The 21,292-nt window shown below is 42.4% G+C and overlaps 1 protein-coding gene and 1 long non-coding RNA gene across 2 annotated transcripts; both read right to left on the reverse strand.

Annotated features, from left to right (window-relative positions):
* Positions 1–1,031: 1,031 nt before the first annotated feature.
* On the reverse strand, positions 1,032–13,523 carry LOC123994008. The gene is made up of 3 exons (XR_006831558.1): positions 13,342–13,523; positions 7,746–7,855; positions 1,032–2,128 (listed from the first exon to the last, which is right to left on the reverse strand). It is a non-coding gene; the product is annotated as an uncharacterized LOC123994008 (long non-coding RNA).
* Positions 13,524–16,679: 3,156 nt separating this feature from the next.
* Positions 16,680–19,534, reverse strand: LOC123994013 (transmembrane protein 88-like). The gene is made up of 3 exons (XM_046296495.1): positions 19,000–19,534; positions 17,610–17,995; positions 16,680–17,449 (listed from the first exon to the last, which is right to left on the reverse strand). The coding sequence occupies exons 2-3, from the start codon at positions 17,982–17,984 to the stop codon at positions 17,171–17,173; spliced, it is 654 nt and encodes a 217-aa protein (XP_046152451.1). The 5' UTR covers positions 17,985–17,995; positions 19,000–19,534; the 3' UTR covers positions 16,680–17,170.
* Between the last annotated feature and the right edge of the window lie 1,758 nt (positions 19,535–21,292).

The following is a 21,292-nucleotide window of genomic DNA, read 5'->3' on the forward strand; positions in this document are numbered from 1 at the left end:
TTTGGATACATTCATAAGAATGAGCTCATGATGCGTGATTTCACCTGGCATAGAAAAATGTGCTCTCTCATCAGGGCACTGTTGTTCAGAGGAGCTAGCCAACAACACAGCTAACACAATCACTTCAAACTGAAGATGGAAAGACTGCAAGCTAGCTGCATTTAGTAAAAATGAAGCTGATTGATGATTTCGACTGGCTGAGAAAAGTTGCCTGTCTTTCTCGTCCCGACTCCCGACCCCTACATGTTCATTACTATGGGACAGCAAGAGATCGAATTTCAATATGAAACAATGTTGCAAATGTCAGAGAGTCAGACTGCAAGTTTTATACAAATCTCTGTTATTGAAAACCGATTGCTAGTTTAAAAGAAATGGGAGATAATGTCTAGATGCTTTTTACAGTGGGGATGAAGTTTATAAATTGTCTGGCTGATGAGACAGTGGATTGCGCAGTGAGATGGAACAGAGTAAATAGGCATTTCAATATCATAGCTTTAGCTTGAGGTAATTTGGGGAATAGACACGTGCTGGAATGCTGTTTTAACCAATTAGTGTCCAGGATCAGACCCACCCATTGTATAATTCCCTATAACGCACAGTATATCAGCATAGTATAATTCAATGGCTATAGTTAATTCCTTCATGTTCTATGTTTGAGCTGCTTTCGAAAGAAAGTCGAATTGAAAACACTATTGGCATTGTTGAATTTGATTTTCATAATAGCAAGCTGATGGTTAGCTAAACCAGCAAGTCTGTTTGGTTACCAAGGCATCTCCTGCAGCTATCTAGTAAATTTGCTAGCTACTTCAATGAATGTTGAACACATTTCTACCTGAAAGTGAACACATTGCTAGTGGCAAATGCCAGGGCTGCAGGTAGCCTAGTGGTTAGAGCATTGGGCCTGTAACCGTAAGGTTGCTGGATTGAATCCTGAGCTGACAAGGTGAAAAAGCTGTCATTCTGCCCCTGAACAAGGCAGTTAACCAACCCACTGTTCCCCGGTAGGCTGTCATTCTAAATAAGAATTTGTTCTTAGCTGTCTTGCATAGTTAAATAAAGGTTAAATAAAAATGTACAAATTATGTTTTTTTAAACAATCTGAGCCATGTTATAAAAGGGATAATCAACTCAGGGCTCTGTGTTCTCTGGAAAATAATGTGTCATTTGTTAGATGCCACCTTGCTAGCGCATCTTGGAACACACCTTCCATGTTGTTCATGATTTTAGTTGATTATCCCTTACTCATAAAGGCCTGTTTGTTGAGTATATCCCATTCTTACTCAAAACTATTGAAAGGCTGTGATAGGATAACAGTGAACATGGACCGAACTAGACGGACACTGTAGCAATGTTCCATAATCAAACTGCAAGACAATTCATTTGCAACTATCCAACACTATTTTAAAATATACTTGTTACATTATTGGTAATGTAACATTAGTATTGTTCCATTATTTCAAAAGAAACAACACAAATAGAATATAAAGTGACAGAAATAATTGACAGTTGTAGAATCGTAGCATAGCCCTGCATTAGTTATGACTAGTCTACAACACCAGTTGCTAGATGGGATTTTACAGCAAATGGACAACTACAACACGTAATTTAGATGCAAAACATTCATCCTAAAACAATAAATACTCAACATTGACCCTAGAACAATAAATAAAGTGACAAATGATAAAACAAGAAGAATGCACTTTAAGGTAATAGCGTAAACACATTCTCTTTACCCTTATCTACAAAAGTGTTTTCTTCCAATTCTGTCAAAAAATGTCGTATGCCTATCAGACTGTTCTCAAAAGTGCTACTCAGCCTCCATCTTCATTCAAGCAACTATCTCTAACATTGAGATGAACTGAGCTCCTCAACTACAAACAAGATCATTGAAGAACTGGGATATAGTCTGTTGTGAGACAGAGGATTCTGAGCAGACAGTCTTTGAGGTCTGTGTTTCGGCAGCAGGGGCTGCAGGATGAGGCTAGGGGTCAGTAGGTGGTATCTATAACGTTGCCTTCCATCTGATGTCTGTAGGCCACTCTTGCCTTGTGGGAAAAGTAGACAACTCCTCCTCCAGCGCTGGCATAGGTTGTCGGGGCAAACTGGGGCTCCGCTTCAATGTATGGAACTAAACAGGAAAAGGAGAGATGAGAGGATTAAAACCCCATTAATATTACATTAATACAGACATTCATCTCTGTTGGGAAGTCACATTCCCATACTGTACTACTATTGATGATGATGATGATGAACTGTCAAAGGGTTGTCAGTCCAAAATTACAATCCAAGTCAATTGTAAATGGCCTTAAAGTCGAACAGACAGCACTAGCACCATGCAATCTTATAAAAATCTATTCATATACACCCCGAGGAAGAATACTTCTTTCAATCTTTACTAACGACATGTCAGAGAGTTTTGCAGATGACTTAACACTATACACGTCAGCTACTACCGCAACTGAAATTACTGCAGCACTTAACAAAGAGCTACAGTTAGTTTTCCGAATGTGTTGCAAGGAATAACGTAGTCCTAAAAATGTCAAAAAATAAAAGCATTGTAATTGGGACAAATCATTCACTAAACCCTAAATATTGTAATGAATAATGTGGAGCAAGTTGAGTGGACTAACTGCTTGGAGTAATCCTGGATTGTAAACTATTATGGTCAAAAAATATTGATACAACAGTAGCTAAGATGGGGAGAAGTCTGTCCATAATAAGGCGCTGTTCTGCCTTCTTAACAGCACAGGTGTCACGTTTGTCATAGTGAGGAGACCAAGGCGCAGCGTTGTAAGCGTACATCTTCTTTTAATGGAAGAACGAACACTGAACAAACCAACAGAACGAACCGTGACGCTATATGACTAGTGCAAACACGCAACTAAACATAGAATAACAACACACAAACTATCCAAGGAATATGGCTACCTAAATATGGTCCCCAATCAGAGACAAGGATGAACAGGCAACCATAGACATATAAACACCTAGACTAGAAAAAACCCTAGACATACAAAAAAAATAGATAATACAAAAATTAAACAAACCACCCTTGTCACACCCTGACCTAAACAAAATAATAAAGAAAACAAAGATAACTAAGGTCAGGGTGTGACAGCAGATGCTACAGGCCCTAGTTTTGTCACATCTGGACTACTGTTCAGTCAGGTGGTCAGGTGCTACAAAGAGGGACTTTTGGCTCAGAACAGGGAAGCACGGCTGGCCCCTGGTTTTACAAAGAGAGCTAACATTAATAATATGCATGTCAATCTCTTCTAGCTCAAAGAGATTGACTTCATCACTACTTGTATTTGTGAGAGTTAATGACATGTTGAATGCACACAGCTGTCTGTTTGAACTACTGGCACACAGCTCGGACACAGCTCGGACACCAATGCATACCCCACAATACATGACACCAGAGGTCTCTTCACAGTCCCCAAGTCCAGAACAGACTATGGGAGGAGCACAGTACTACAAAGAGCCATGACAGGCAGTAGCAACAGCACAATTTAGATCATTCGAAAAGCATTCTCCAAAAGCCACAAAATACATCTGAATGGATTTCTGCAAATCAGTAAAAACCATGGGAGGACTCTTACATTTGGGAACTTGACATGCCTATTGATCAAACAACCATGAAAAGTAGTCTCCCCTTCAGTTATGCACATCAACAACAACAACCTCAACAACTAATGCTAGCCAGAGCAAGATAAGCTAAAATCTAATGAGGGAACATTAGATAAACCCTCAAACTTTTTTCAGCTAGTTGGCCGTGAAAATTGCACTGATAAACGACAGGGAATAGTAGCCTGCTCCTCCTTCTGCAGCTTGCCTGCCAATGCACACATGTTCCAAGACACGTTTTGACAACTGAATGGGAACTTACCTGCCAACCCATTTGATCGATGCCAAATACCTTTCATTGACAACTAAGGGGGCCTGTTTCTGCTCTCAGGTTCAGGAATGGCTGAAAATGCATAACATTGATCTAAAATTGACCCTAGAAGTAGTACTGTTGGGAGATCTGGAGAGACCGGGTCAGTCAATAGCTAATATACTAATACTCTTAGTAAAAATATTTATCTTCAATCTGTGGATTCTATTCGATTAGATAGATTGAAATTGTATGTTAAACATCACAGCATAGCTGAAAGATATATGGTGCATAGAATTCCGAAGAGGGTGGCCAGCAGAGATAGGTGGGATGGGCTGAGGGTGGCCAGCAGAGATAGGTGGGATGGGCTGAGGGTGGCCAGCAGAGATAGATGGGATGGGCTGAGGGTGACCAGCAGAGATAGATGGGATGGGCTGAGGGTGACCAGCAGAGATAGATGGGATGGGCTGAGGGTGGCCAGCAGAGATCGGTGGGATGGGCTGAGGGTGGCCAGCAGAGATAGGTGGGATGGGCTGAGGGTGGCCAGCAGAGATAGGTGGGATGGGCTGAGGGTGGCCAGCAGAGATAGGTGGGATGGACTGAGGGTGGCCAGCAGAGATAGGTGGGAATGGACTGAGGGTGGCCAGCAGAGATAGGTGGGATGGACTGAGGGTGGCCAGCAGAGATAGGTGGGATGGGCTGAGGGTGGCCAGCAGAGATAGGTGGGATGGACTGAGGGAAGCTGAGGGATGGAATGACGGTCAAAGATAAAAGTATCAAAAATAAAGTCAAAATAAAACATAACAAAAACTATGTTTGAATGACACTGAGGGGCAATGTTGTTACTGCTAATGCCGGTTTGCCTGAGGCTGATGCTGTGCAGGTGTTTGTACACATGCATATACACACACACTCATTCAAATGCACACAGGTGCACATACATGGTCACACACACATGTAAATAGTGCCATACATGCTCTTAAACATATTCAGTTGTCCTTGATGTTTTTTGCTTTCTGTTTTCCTTTGTCTTTTGTCTTTTTAGTCTTTTGTTCATTTTCTTGGTTACTGGGGGAGGTCTTGGGGGTGGGGAATGGAATATGTTTTCTACTTGATTTTTATCTTATTTTCTCAGGAGAGGGGGGACTGTGTGTGTGTGTGTGTGTGTGTGTGGGTGGTGGCCTGGCGGTTAGGAGCTTGGGCCGGTGGCTGATGGATTTAAAAAAATGTAAACCCATTTGATTTACAAATAAAATCACTGTGTTTCAGAGTGCACTCTGGGTCGTTCGTAAACGCAGAGTGCTGTCAGATTGTCTGTTGGTAAATTCAAAGCGTCCCTTTTACCTTACTTGTCCAGTTATCCCAAAAGTTAAAGAAACTCATTTTAAAATGTTTTCTTCTATCTACCCTGTTAATGATTTCTTGCACAAAAGATTCCATTTTGACAAAATGCCTTGTGGTTTTTGTTCCTCTGATTCTGATTCAGAATCTATAGAGAATGTATTTTTCTTCATGCCACCATTCTAGTGAACTATGGATTGAAATTCATGAATGGGTGTGTATAAAAACTCCAGAATTACCTATGTTACCTTTGATGACATCGAATGGCGTTATGCTTATCCTTGTAATTGCGATCATAACTATTTTATTAACATTATTACTCTCTTGGCCAAATATTATATTCACAAATGTAAATGAGGTGGAAAAATTCCTTATTTTGTAGTTTTTTTTTTCATTGAACTGTTACAATTGTATAAATCCCTCAAACTTGTGAAACTTAAAAGGGGGGGGGTCATATTGATGTGTAATATTGTTATTATTGTCGCAATAATAAAAACAGAAAAAAAGAAAAAATATATAAATAAATAAAATAAAAAATAAAACACTAGGCTCTGCGTTTTTAACTTGCTAAATAAATATCTAATTAAATAGATATACTAGCCTATTAGCCACGTTATGACTGACTTGTGATCATTGCCCTTGCTAGTTTGATTATATTGACATTCCCAGCCTTAGTTACATTCGTCTGTTTTTGTCCAAATAAAATGTAGTAATTGAAAATAAAACAGTGCATCCCAAATGGGTGGAAGCAACAAACAATTTTCCAGACCAGCTGTTATTTACCACCTGATAGCAGTATTTTTGGGAAAACCAGTAATTATATTAATCATGCATTGAACTACGCCTTACTGTACGTCATGGAATTTTTGACTTAAATATAACTTATTTTCAAAACCTCTTATGAAGTTGGTTTTGTAGCATAAACTGGGATTTTTATGTTTTTAACTGATATTACGACTCTCTGTTTGTTTCATATCTGCAGATGAGTTAAAATGCTGTCAGTTCCACTTTAATGAACACAGTGTTCTTCTCTTTGCCCCATTGAAAAGATCTAAACAAATACAGTGCCTTGCAAAAGTCTTCACCCCCTTGGCATTTTTTCTATTTTGTTTACAAAATTACAATCTGTAGTTTAAATGGATTTTTATTTGGATTTCATGTAATGAACAAAATAGTCCAAATTGGTGAAGTGAAATGGAACAAAAATTACTTGTTTAAAAAAACGAGTCAAAATAAAAAACAGAAGAGTGGTGCGTGCATATGTATTCACCCCCTTTGCTATGAAGCCCCTAAATAAGATCTGGTACAACCAATTACCTTCAGAAGTCATATAATTAGTTCAATAAAGACCTGTGTGCAATCTAAGTGTCACATGATCTGTCACATGATCTCAGTACCTGTTCTCAACACCTGTTCTGAAAGACCCCAGAGTCTGCAACACCACCAAGCAAGCGGCACTATGAAGACCAAGGATCTCTCCAAACAGGTCAGGATCAACGTTGTGGAGAAGTACAGATCACAGTTGGGTTCTAAAAAAATATCTGAAAATTTGAACATCCCACGGAGCACCATTAAATCCATGACTAAAAAATGGAAAGAATATGGCACCACAACAAACCTGCTAAGAGTGGGCCGTCCACCAAAATTCATGGACCAGGCATGGAGGGCATTAATCAGAGAGGCAACAAAGAGACCAAAGATAACCCTGAAGGAGCTGCAAAGCTCCACAACGGAGATTGGAGTACTTGTCAATAGGACCTTAAGCCGTACACTCTACAGAGCAGGGCTTTACGGAAGACTCCCCAAACATATGGAAGAAGGTACTCTGGTCAGATGAGACTAAAATGTTGCTTTTTGGCCATCAAGGAAAGAGCAAACCCAACACCTCACCCCGAGAACACCATCCCCACAATGAAGCATGGTGGTGGCAGCATCATGCTATGGGGATGTTTTCCATTGGCAGGGACTGGGAACTGGTCAGAATTGAAAGAATGATGGATGGCTCTAAATACAGGGAAATTCATGAGGGAAACCTGTTTCAGTCTTCCAGAGATTTGAGACTTGGACCTCAATCCAATGGAGAATCTGTGGTATATGACTTAAAGATTGCTGAACACCAGCGGAACCCATCCAACTTGAAGGAGCTGGAGCAGTTTTGCCTTGAAGAATGGGCAAACATCCCAGTGGCTAGATGTGCCAAGCTTATAGAGACATACCCCAAGATACTTACAGCTCTAATTGCTGCAAAAGGTGGACCAACAAAATATAGACTTTGGAGGGTGAATAGTTATGCACGCTCAAGTTCAGTTTTTTAGTCTTCTTTCTTGTTTGTTTCACAAAAAAAGTATTTTGCATCTTCAAAGTGGTAGGCATGTTGTGTAAATCAAATTATACAAACCCCCCAAAAAATGTATTTTAATTCCAAGTTGTAAGTCAGCAAAATAGGAAAAATGCCAAGGGGGATGAATACTTTTGCAAGCCACTGTAGGCATCACACTCCTGCAAAAACTGTAGTTGGTGTTGTTACCTGCTTTAGGGGGGCAGTGTCTGCCCTTGCCTCTGTCTTTACACCTCCTGTACCAGGGAAAACACTGGAGAACCTTCACACCCATGGGCGCAGCAGCTCGAAGAGCCAGTCTGAAAAGAGAGAACAAGGATTTTGTTATTTAAAAGAAGCATTAGCACTGGGCAGCACTCTATACCTTTCAAAACCTGAAAACTGAGAAAACTTCAACAACCATATTGTAAATGAATTATGATCCTTTTTCAGGGAATTTAAGAGCTACTCATCCCTCTAACTGTATTGCACCAGCAAAATTGGGTTGTTATGCATTTCTAAAACTGATACACTCCAAACTTTCCCTAAATGTGTCATTCTGGTTTGGTTTTAGGACTATCATAATAAAATATATTGATAGTTTTTATGTTTAAGAGAGAGAGAGAGAGAGACAGAGAGAGAGAGAGAGATAGCTTTATGGTATTTTCTTAACATTTTGGACCCTGGAGGCTGTAAACCATTTAAATTATTACTTCCAGCTATGACAGAAGATCGAATAGATTCAAAAAAGACAATTCATCAAAGGGAGCTTTTAAATGAAATAACCCACTAGGCACAGACCTCAGTTCAACATCTAGTTTAGATTCACATGTGGTTGAGTTATCAAGTAACGTAAAAAAAAATATTTAAAAAAATCACAATGTTGTCGGGAAGTAGTTTGGGGGTAGATAGCTATATCGGGCTAATATGGGACTATTAAAGGCCCAGTGCACTACCTTTGTGAATTTGTTTTTTTTTTTTACCCCCCCCCAAAAATGTTTATTTAAGAGGCTCCTCTGTCCTCCACTCATTACCTGTATTAATGGCACCAGTTTGAACTTGTTATCAGTATAAAAGACACCTGTCCACAAACTCAAACAGTCACACTCCAAACCCCACTATGGCCAAGACCAAAGAGCTGTCAAAGGACACCAGAGACAAAATTGTAGACTTACACCAGGCTGGGAAGACTGAATCTTCAATAGGTAAGCAGCTTGATTTGAAGAAATCAACTGTGGGAGCAATTTTTAGGAAACGGAAGACATACAAGACCACTGATAATCTCCCTCGATCTGGGGCTCCACGCAAGATCTCACCCCGTGGGGTCAAAATGATCACAAGAACGGTGAACAAAAATTCCAGAACCACACGGGGGGACCTAGTGAATGACCTGCAGAGAGCTGGGAACAAAGTAACAAAGCCTACCATCAGTAACACACTACGCCGCCAGGGAATCAAATCCTGCAGTGCCAGACGTGTCCCCCTGCTTAAGCCAGTACATGTCCAGGCCCGTCTGAAGTTTGCTAGAGAGCATTTGGATGATCCAGAAGAAGATTGGGAGAATGTCATATGGTCAGATGAAACCAAAATATAACTTTTTGGTAAAAACTCAACTCGTCGTGTTTGGAGGACAAAGAATGCTGAGTTGCATCCAAAGAACACCATACCTACTGTGAAGCATGGGGGTGGAAACATCATGCCTTGGGGCTGTTTTTCTGCTAAGGGACCAGGACGACTGATCCGTATAAAGGAAAGAATGAATGGGGCCATGTATCGTGAGATTATGAGTGAAAATCTCCTTCCATTAGCAAGGGCAGTGAAGATGATACGTGGCTGGGTCTTTCAGCATGACAATGATCCCAAACACACCGCTCGGGCAACGAAGGAGTGGCTTTGTAAGAAGCATTTCAAGGTCCTGGAGTGGCCTAGCCTGTCTCTAGATCTCAACCCCATAGAAAATCTTTGGAGGGAGTTGAAAGCCCGTGTTGCCCAGCAACAGCCCCAAAACATCACTGCCCTAGAGGAGATCTGCATGGAGAATTGGGCCAAAATACCAGCAACAGTGTGTGAAAACCTTGTGAAAACTTACAGAAAACGTTTGACCTCTGTCATTGCCAACAAAGGGTATATAACAAAGTATTGAGATAAACTTTTGTTATTGACCAAATACTTATTTTCCACCATCATTTGCAAATAAATTCATAAAAAATCCTACAATGTGATTTTCTGGATTTTCTTTCTTATTTTGTCTGTCATAGTTGAAGTGTACCTATGATGAAAATTACAAGCCTCTCTCAAGTTCTCTTGGAGAACTTGCACAATTGGTGGCTGAGTAAATACTTTTTTGCCCCACTGTATACAAAAGTATACAACTAAGCCATGGAGTGGTAGGCCACACAAGTTCACCGAATCGGACCGTCGAGTGCTGTAGCTCGTAAAAATCATCTGTCTTCAGTTGCAACACTCACTACCGAGTTCCAAACTGCCTTTGGAAGCAACATCAGCACAAGAACTGTTCGTCGGGAGCTTCATGAAATGAGTTTCCATGGCCGAGCAGCCACATAGAAGATCACCATGCCAATGCCAAGCGTCGGCTGGAGTGGTGTAAAGCTCAACGTTATTGGACTCTGGAGCAGTGGAAACTCGTTCTCTGGAGTGATGAATCCCGCTTCACCATTTGGAAGTCCGACAGACGAATCTGGGTCTGGTGGATGCCAGGAGAACACTACCTGCCCCCATGCATAGAACCAACATTAAAGTTTGATGGATGAGGAATAATGGTCAGGGGCTGTTTTTCATGGTTTGGGCTAGGCCTCTTAGTTCCAGTAAAGGGAAATCTTAACACTACAGCATACAAGGATATTCTAGATGATTATGTGCTTCCAACTTTGTGGCAACAGTTTGGGGAAGACCCTTTCCTATTTCAGGATAACAATGCCGCTGTGCACAAAGCGAGGTCCATACAGAATTGGTTTGTAGAGATCAGTGTGGAAGAACTTGACTGACCTGCACAGAGCCCTGACCTCAACCCTATTGAACACCTTTGGGATTAATTGGAATGCCGACTGTCACCAAGGCCTAATCGCCCAACATCAGTGCCCAACCCCACTAATGCTCTTGTGGCTGAATGGAAGCAAGTCCCTGCAGCAATGTTCCAACATTTAGTGGAAAGCTTTCCCAGAGTGGAGGCTGTCGTTGCAGTGAAGGGGGCACCAACTCCATATTAATGCCCATGATTTTGGTGTTTGAGCAGATGTTCACATACTTTTAGTCATGTAGTGTACAGTGGCTTGCAAAAGTATTCACTCCCCTTGGCATTTTTCCTATTTTGTTGCCTTACAACCTGGAATGAAAATATATTTTTTGGGTGGTTTGTATAATTACACAACATGCCTACCACTTTGAAGATGCAAAATATTTTTTCATGTGAAACAAACTCGAAATAAATCAAAAACACTGAAAACTTGTACGTGCATAACTATTCACCCCCCCCCAAAGACAATACTTTGTAGAGCCACCTTTTTCAGCAATTACAGCTGCAGCTCTTGGGGCATGTCTCTATAAGCTTGGCACATCTAGCCACTGGGATTTCTGCCCATTTTTCAAGGCAAAACTGCTTCAGCTCCTTCAGCTTGGATGGGTACCGCTGGTGTACAACAATCTTTAAGTCATACCACAGATTCTCAAATGATTTGAGGTCTGGGCTTTAACTAGGCCATTCCAAGACATTTAAATGTTCCCCTTAAACCACTAGTGTTGCTTTAGCAGTATACTTAGGGTTAGGGTCATTGTCCTGCTGGAAGGTGAACATCCGTCCCAGTCTCAAATCTCTGGAAGACTGAAACAGGTTTCCCTCATGAATTTCCCTGTATTTAGCGCCATCCATCATTCTTTCAATTCTGACCAGTTTCCCAGTCCCTGCCAATGAAAACATCCCCACAGCATGGTGCTGCCACCACCATGCTTCATTGTGGGGATGGTGTTCTCGGGGTGATGAAAGGTGTTGGGTTTGCGCTTTCCTTGATGGCTACAAAGCTCAATTTCACCAGATCTTATTTATGGGCTTCATAGTAAAGGGGGTGAATACATATGCACGCACCACTTTTCCGTAAAAAAAAAGAAGTTATTTTTTTCATTTCACTTCACCAATTTGGACTATTTTGTGTATGTCCGTTACATTAAATAAAAATAAAAATCCATTTAAATAACAGGCTGTAATGCAACAAAGTAGGAAAAATGCAAAGGGCAATGAATACTTTTGCAAGGCACTGTACATCTCATATCACTCATATTATCTGAGGACCGTGGTTACGAAAGTAACCTTAAATTATGGCGAGCAGCAAATCCCAGGAGGCTTAGCGTGTTTCTTCAGGGAATTGTGAGAACAAGGGAAAACACTGCCAACAAGATGATCTAATCTCAGATCTCTCTCCTTTACAGTACAGGACAAGGCAACCTCACCATGGTGATCCCCACATGCCCAACTAAGCTGTTATTGCTTGTGTGTGTTTTCCTAGGTCTATTTCAGTTTGTGCCCACAAATCTGAAATAATGTGAGGTTCCATATCAATGATTTCACATTGTCCTACCTGATACAAGTATAGACATTTAGGGGGTGCAGACTTAACATCTGTGCAGGGTCAAAACACTGTAGGCTACTCTTTTGTGAGGCAGGCCAGCAGGAATAACCCCAATGGTGGATAAGAACTGCACAACAGATGCACTACAAAGGCTGGGTCCTGCTGCCACCAGTGTAGCAAATAAGTGCAGAGATCAGCAACCCTAAGGTTACAGGGCAAGTGCACTTACTTTGCTTACTGTAAAAAGGTGCTGTCCGGAGGGTGCTACACTTGTTCGCATTCCAGACTTGTTGCTGTCAACCGGTAAGCTACAGTAGGCTATTGATACACTGCGTTCTCTGAAAAGACAGTTACATAAACCGGCAGTAGCATAATCTGTTGTTGCCATTGAAACTAGAGCAATTTACGCAGAGAAAGGCAGACAGATCTCTCAGTATCCCATAGCGGAATTCAATGCAGAAATGAATGACTGCATTTTTATTTCTCTAAATTCTGATCTTAAAATGAGAGATTTTGTGTGTTGTTATGCACAAAATAGCTCATGCATAAAGTAGGCCTGGGCTATATCCAAATTAAGAAATCATGTAAGAGCAATAATTCTGAATTTCAATAGCCTTTCAAATATTTTAGAGGCCCAAATGCAGTCAAAACGATGTTTTCTTGTGTTTTGTATCATATTGTACAATAGCTGATGAAACTAACACTATAAAAGTATGAACAAATTTGATCATTGTTTGATTTCCTGAAAGTTGCTGGTTGAAAATGCAATCTACACAGGACCTTCTATTCAGCGGGTTTGCATGGGCAGGAATTTTGTACATTTGTTAATAGACCAATAACAAAAAGCGTTCCAAACCTCTCTGACAATGGCTAGTTTTCAGTTTTCTTGCTTGAGAAATACTTTTTTGCTTTAAAAAAGCATTTTCTTGTCAATTTTAATGGAAAACTATTAGACTACACTAAGATATTTAATTGGTACCCAGAAATTATATTTATATAATGGCTGCATTGGGCCATTAAGATATTTGTCCTCTTACTCCCTCTCCTTCCCAATTACTCAAATTTTAAAAAGCACAATAGTCAAATGTAGCCATACCCTACAACCAATCAATAACTGTATGAAGGTTACATCAACCAATACGAAATGTGAAAACAAAACATTGAAATATCCCTGTATGTCATGGTGCTATTGAATAGCCAAAAGAATAGAATAGTCTATAACTCACCTGTAAATAAAATATCAAAATGGTATGAACTTGTTTTGTGAGTAGGTTTGGTTGGAGTTCTCTAAAAAATGGTATCATTTGCTTTTTGATGTCTGATCTTCTGGTTTGATGTCACGAGGCAGTCAGAGCTCATTCCTCTGACCGCTGATGCTGTAAATGCAACCTGTCTTGTCCCTGGTAGAGCGTCTATCACTCTCTCATTGATACAACAAGGGCATGGAAATTTTCCACTGTCGACTCTGCGTCTTTAAATAGCTAATCCCTCAGCGCGTGGCCACAAAACAAAACATGCTTCCCCTGACGCTGTCCCCGCACTTACAGTGTATGTGTGTGTTGGCAATTTAGTATGGGCAGTAAATAGATCTCAAGTGAAGTGTTGCTATGTATCCTTGTAAAAACTGTAAAAAACAAGGACATGAATGGTGATCTAATTGGTAAGGGATGCAATGTTAGTCAAGATGGTGTGTTAACCTACACTAATATGTAAAACACTTTATTCTGCATATTATACCTCCACATAGTAAGATACAATTATTATTTTATTTTTCAAGGTCAAAATATGCTGTTATTATCTTGTCCATCATCAACACGAGGACACCAGTGCATTCAACCAACACAAAAGTCTACCATAAACGTTGGTCATGTCTGAAAGGTGTCCTTACCTGCATGTTTCTGAATAACCTATTTTGAATGACAGGCAGAACAACGCTGACCTTTGGTGACCCTGAGCAGTGAACTTTCCAACAGCTGACATACAGCACAACAGCTGACATACAACACAACAGCTGACATACAGCACAACAGCTGACATACAGCACAACAGCTGACATACAGCACAACAGCTGACATACAGCACAACAGCTGACATACAGCACAACAGCTGACATACAGCACAACAGCTGACATACAACACAATAGCTGACATACAGCACAACAGCTGACATACAGCACAACAGCTCACATACAGCACAACAGCTGACATACAGCACAACAGCTGACATACAACACAACAGCTGGCATACAGCACAACAGCTGACATACAGCACAACAGCTGACATACAGCACAACAGCTGACATACAGCACAACAGCTGACATACAGCACAACAGCTGACATACAACACAACAGCTGGCATACAACACAACAGCTGACATACAACACAACAGCTGACATACAGCACAACAGCTGACATACAGCACAACAGCTCACATACAGCACAACAGCTGACATACAGCACAACAGCTGACATACAACACAACAGCTGGCATACAGCACAACAGCTGACATACAGCACAACAGCTGACATACAGCACAACAACTGACATACAGCACAACAGCTCACATACAGCACAACAGCTGACATACAGCACAACGGCTGACATACAACACAACAGCTGGCATACAGCACAACAGCTGACATACAGCACAACAGCTGACATACAGCACAACAGCTGACATACAGCACAACAGCTGACATACAGCACAACAGCTGACATACAACACAACAGCTGGCATACAACACAACAGCTGACATACAACACAACAGCTGACATACAGCACAACAGCTGACATACAGCACAACAGCTGACATACAACACAACAGCTGGCATACAACACAACAGCTGGCATACAGCACAACAGCTGACATACAGCACAACAGCTGACATACAACACAACAGCTGACATACAGCACAACAGCTGACATACAGCACAACAGCTGACATACAACACAACAGCTGACATACAGCACAACAGCTGACATACAGCACAACAGCTGACATACAACACAACAGCTGGCATACAGCACAACAGCTGACATACAACACAACAGCTGACATACAGCACAACAGCTGACATACAGCACAACAGCTGACATACAGCACAACAGCTGACATACAACACAACAGCTGACATAAAGCACAACAGCTGACATACAACACAACAGCTGACATACAGCACAACAGCTGACATACAGCACAACAGCTGACATACAGCACAACAGCTGACATACAACACAACAGCTGACATACAGCACAACAGCTGACATACAGCACAACAGCTGACATACAACACAACAGCTGACATACAGCACAACAGCTGACATACAACACAACAGCTGACATACAGCACAACAGCTGACATACAGCACAACAGCTGACATACAACTCAACAGCTGACATACAGCACAACAGCGGACATACAGCACAACAGCTGACATACAGCACAACAGCTGACATACAGCACAATAGCTGACATACAGCACAACCGCTGACATACAGCACAACAGCTGACATACAGCACAACAGCTGACATACAGCACAACAGCTGACATACAGCACAACAGCGGACATACAGCACAACAGCGGACATACAGCACAACAGCTGACATACAGCAGAACAGCTGACATACAGCACAACAGCTGACATACAGCACAACAGCTGACATACAGCACAACAGCTGACATACAGCACAACAGCTGACATACAGCACAACAGCTGACATACAGCACAACCGCTGACATACAGCACAACAGCTGGCATACAGCACAACAGCTGACATACAGCACAACAGCTGACATACAACACAACAGCTGGCATACAGCACAACAGCTGGCATACAGCACAACAGCCGGCAGGGAGAAAATAGGTTATTTTGTAGTTGTTTATATGAAATTGGCATAGCTTTAATAATATTATTTGGGGGATTATCTATTTAATACCATTCTATTGCTATAATGGGCAATTAGAAAGCCTGTAATATACTCAAAGTATTTTTTTCCAGGTATTCTCAATTACGTTACAACAGCTATTCACAGGCCATGATTATATAAACATGACAGAAGTTGAATGTTTTAGCTTACTTTAAAAAAACACACATTTGGCAAGTTACTCATGTATTTATTACTGCATGACAACTGTTTTTGTTATCCACAAAATATGAGTATAGGTTGTCAACAGTTTTCTATGAATGTCATCATTCTATTCAAGCCCAACAAGCGAATCCAAGCAAACCCTTCCTGAGTGAAGTGATGTCATGAAGTTACTGAGTGAAGTGATGTCATGAAGTTACTGAGTGAAGTGATGTCATGAGGTTACTGAGTGAAGTGATGTCATAAAAAGCTTTTTGATTTATTCTGTACACCATTTATAGGATGTATTTGTGACTATAACTCCCTTCAAACTTGGATTAACGAGTCAATATTTGACAGCTGCCAAATGGCATCAGAGAGATGGTAGCCTTGGTATCCCACAGGCTTGTGAGGTGATGTCATGGTAGAGGACATTTTGTGATCCACTAGAGGGAGGTGTTGCCATTTCATGCCACAGTCCACAACAGAACCTGATTCCCTTTTCTTTATTTCTTTAACACAAAGCAACTTTTTCGATATGATGGAACATTTTATTCTAAACAAGCATAGAGTAATAAAAGTACAGCATTATTGAATATTTAAAAAAACAAACGCAATAATGTGACATTGAATTACAGCGTAGTTACAGGGATATTTGATAGTACTTCATGTAGCATAGTTGTGTGTTTTTACAGCTTCACCTTTGCTCTCTACTTATAAAAGAACCAGTGTATTGTAAGATCCACCTCCACACCACCCCCAGACCTACAGACATATGAAAGATGTCCATAATCTCCACACCTCATGCTCTGTTTTCTTTCTCCATTCCTTCACATTCTCCCCCTCCCTGCTCAAAGTACAAGTTGCCCCTATCCACAGATCTAGGATCAAATTACTTGACCCCCATCCTAACCTTCACCATAAGGAGGAAGAAAATGTTATCTGACCCTGCATCGGTGGTTGGGTCAACATCTACTCTACTCACACCCACACACTGCCTTTGCCCTCCCCCTCTGAGGCCCCATGCTGGCCGCAGCAGTCCCCTCCACGGTGGCGCGAGGCAGGCAGGTTCTTGTATACGGCCCTGCTGTAGGGGATGAAACAGAGGCCCAGTTGGAGGTGGCGGGCCAGGCGGCAGTAGGCAGCCAGAGCCAGGACCAGGAGGGGGGTGACCAGGATGAAGCCCACCACCAGCAGGGCCACACAGCCACCGTCATCCAGCAGGTCTGAACAGTACAGGGACGTGCCATTGGGCTGCACCTGGGGACGACATACACACATATTTAAACTACTCATGTGTCACACTGCAATGTTCAGGTGGTGACTCATGCTCTTTCTTTCCCTGTGTGTCATTGACTCTTTCCTCTCTGTTTCTATCTCTCTGAGACACACAGACTTCCTTCCTGGATGGCAGTCTTACCGTGGAGTGACACAGGAAGCCAAACACGACCATGACCAGCGCTGGGGTCAAGATGGTGCCGAACACGATGCTGGCCAGCGTGCCGTTGACCAGTGCGATGATCAGGTTCTGAGCCGTCACCAGTACTGAGCACGCCCAGCAGTCCAGAGAGCCTCTCAGCTCCAGAGGGGCGTCTGTACCCCCTGATGCGCTGCCCGCCACTGAGTACGGGGGTGGCACCACCACTCCTGACCCCCCCGTGGGTGACCTTGGCACAGAGGTCACAGAGCCTGTGTGCTGGAGGTGGGATGGCAGTGATGACAGAGGTTCCCCATTATTAATGTGATTCAGCTGGGTGATGCCCTTCTCCAGGGTCCCGTTTCTCGACAGACTCATCCTCCCTGGGGCTTCAGAAAACAAAATGATTAGGGTTGTTTAATTAATTAATTAATTAATTTATGTGCATATCATACAGTACAATGGTATAATCATTATTACTAGTGGCAGTGCAGTTGGTTATGGGTTAAGTGGTATTGGGCGGGCCTATTACTTCTATTCTGTTAGGGTGCCTTAGGAGTTGCAGTTACATAGACTGGGAGCCCTGATAATGAATCCCCTTTACAGAAAGGAATCTGTTTGGCATGCCCATGTTTTTACATAACAGAGTGAAAAAAGCCTCTGAATGTTGCTCCATTAAAGTGAGAGTAGCAAAGTTTCCTAAAGTACAGTGGTGAGAGCTGCGGAAAGAAAACACAGATAACTGCGCAACTCGGGGAAGTAGGAAATAGACTTCCCTTGGCCCCACCCCCAGTCTCCTGGATGACTACAGTCTCAGAACAATGAGCCAGGAACGAGCCCCCCCCCCCCCTCAAACACCCCTTCTGAGAAACCCTCTACCGCTAATTTTAACAGTCAACAACCTTTAGCTAAGTTGGATTTGTAATGAAAATGGATCATTATAATGGCCTTTAAAATCTATATATTTCACCCAACTTTCCAGTTGTCATTAGAAGTGGGGTGGTACCTCAGCCATGTGTAATGGTCACAAATCTAACACTAGACTGTTGGTATTGAGATGAAGGTAGCATGTATGACCAGCATGTATGACCTCTGAGAACATCATGGTAAAAAGGATCATGGATTGAAATAGTTCATTTTCCATTCAGTCTCCATATGAACCTAGCAATGAACGGGTGGATTAAAACCCTTCAATTGAAGTTATTCAACTGTTCTGTAATACAATGCCAAATGCTAATTGTCTCATCACACCCAAACCTGCACTAGCAGCATAAACACTACACGCTGCAAGAGAGTTGACCATGATCTTTGTTAGGATGTTTAGTTTTAGTTTCCATGTCCCTCCTTCATCCCTGGACACCCATAACGACCACGGTGAGATGTGTTTACTCACTGTGTGATTGGTGGAGTCGTTCTGAGGATCTGTCTCTCTCTCCTCTCACAGTCGCGGTGAGACGATGAGAATGTACTCTGTTCTTTAACCTGTCCTCCCACTCTGAGAACGCCCGCGGCGAGAAGAAGAGGTCGGCCTCCGCTGCATGAACATCCAGATCCCGAGGTCAGAGGGATGGTATTGATCAGGTGGAGGTTAATAGCCTTTATGTCGAGGGTTCAGACCTTTCTCTGCTGTATCCGGGTCTTTCAGAAGGTAAACTCCCGGTATTCAGCAGATGCTTTGTGCCCTCACAGCCCTCAGTCAGTGTGACTATCGTTCTCTTTTGCTTTGTGCTGAATCCGACCTTCTGAAGAGTTAAGGCAAATGTTGCTTTCCTGCTTGGCTCTGGCTCTTCATTTCCTGCCGTGCCGTTTCCTCACTTTTACTCCAGCTTGGTTAGTCACGGCGTCTCCCCTCTGTCTCCTGCCTGTCTCCTCTCTGCTGGGTGCGTGTCTGTGGGCTGCTGTGGTGCTGGTGGGTACAGAGGCAGCTGGGGTGTGTTAGGGGTTGGTGATGGTATTTGGGAAGGGCGGGGGCACACAGGAGGGATTACACTGATAACCCCTGCACCCAGTGGGGAGCGAGGGGGTGGGGAGGGATGGGAAGGCAGTCACTCCAGAGAGGGAGAGTGTTTATTTGGATAGATTAGGAGTCAGGGGTGAGGGCCAGACTCTAGCAGTTGCTACAACCACTAACCACTACCTTCTGCTGAAGTCACTACAACCACTAACCACTACCTTCAGCTGAAGTCACTACAACCACTAACCACTACCTTCTGCTGAAGTCACTACAACCACTAACCACTAACTTCTGCATTCGAATATTGAAAATGTGTGGATAATAAAATCCTAAAGAAATGAGAACAAATAGTAGAGTGGAACTTTCTGAAGCAAGAACATTTAAGCATTTAAAACAGGAATGTGTAATTTAGTGAGATGGTGATAAGACGGAATAAACTGTCAACGTTTTGCAATGTGTCTCCATTGCAAGATAATCCGATCCAGTACATCTGTTTTACATTTGCCATACATTATTCAGAACATGGATAGTTTCTCACGTCAGATCCGCACATTCCTATCTACTCCTGAGTGAGACATAGATGACGGGGGGAGGGGAACTCACTGATTGCACAAAGATAAGACGTAGCTTCTAATAGCACTATAGTATACAGACCCCGGGACAGAACACCGAAGTGAACACATGAACTATGTAGAAGGTAGGTAGGGACAGCGGCTGCCTGGGCCATACAAGACATAGTTGTTTTAATGTTGTGCTGAAGGTCGAGAAGGAAAAGGGGACTGGCACTTGCCGTCTTGATGAAAAACAGAACACCAGGTTCAGAGAACGAAGAGGAAATGTGGATGGGGTAGAACGGAGTGATGTGGCAGGAGAAGGAGAGGATCACCAGATTGATAAGAGACCGGTGGGAGTTTAGTTCAAAGAGACAGAATTAGTATTGGATGTTTCTCCCATTTTTTTTCTTCTTCATCTCAGTCTGGGCAAGTTTTGTTTATTTCTTCAGGGGGCAGATAGGAGCTCCCTCTGGAATGAGAGGGAGAGATTGAATAAAGGGGGGGGGGCTGAGGAGAAGAAAGAAAGAAAGAAAGGTGATAATACAGCCTTTTGTGTATGTTGAGAGGTGTAGGGTTGCGGGAGGACGAGCAAGACCAGTCTTCCTGTCTTAGGAACCAGGATATCCTGCTCTGTCCGTAGGTCTAGGGTGAGTTGTCCCTGCATCCTCTTCAAACTAAAGGTTTCCTATTCCCATGTCCCCAGCAGTGATACATCAAAAACAATACGCTACTAGCATTCTCTCTTTCTTAATAACTGGGAGCAGGACCATTCAAGTCACTCTTATGTCGCCACATATCCAAACACTGACGTGTGTGTGTGTGTGTGTGTGTGTGTGTGTGTGTGTGTGTGTGTGTGTGTGTGTGTGTGTGTGTGTGTGTGTGTGTGTGTGTGTGTGTGTGTGTGTGTGTGTGTGTGTGTGTGTGTGTGTGTGTAATGAAGGAGATTCGGGTTGACGTGCTGTATCAAAGCAGGCAAAGTGCAGGACGTGGATAATGATATGACAGAAGACATGACGGCTAAACGCTGCTGGGCGTTGACATCAGCAGGGGATGAAGAGAGGGTAGATCCTAGGGATGGAATACATCTCCCTCCATAGAGATGTTGCGGCTCAGACATAAATCAGACCGTACTCTGTGAAATGATCAAGGCTTCTTATCAATACCGGGAAACCAATTCA

This window comes from Oncorhynchus gorbuscha, linkage group LG02 (assembly GCF_021184085.1).
Source record: "Oncorhynchus gorbuscha isolate QuinsamMale2020 ecotype Even-year linkage group LG02, OgorEven_v1.0, whole genome shotgun sequence".
In the NCBI taxonomy this organism is placed as follows: domain Eukaryota; kingdom Metazoa; phylum Chordata; class Actinopteri; order Salmoniformes; family Salmonidae; genus Oncorhynchus; species Oncorhynchus gorbuscha.

Excerpts from the sequence above, each read along its gene's own strand:
- LOC123994013 (XM_046296495.1), bottom strand. The coding sequence starts at position 17,984 with ATGAGTCTGTCGAGAAACGGGACCCTGGAGAAGGGCATCACCCAGCTG. Across the intron at positions 17,450-17,609 it reads GCTTCCTGTGTCACTCCACG|GTGCAGCCCAATGGCACGTC; the intron begins GTAAGACTGCCA and ends TGTCGTCCCCAG.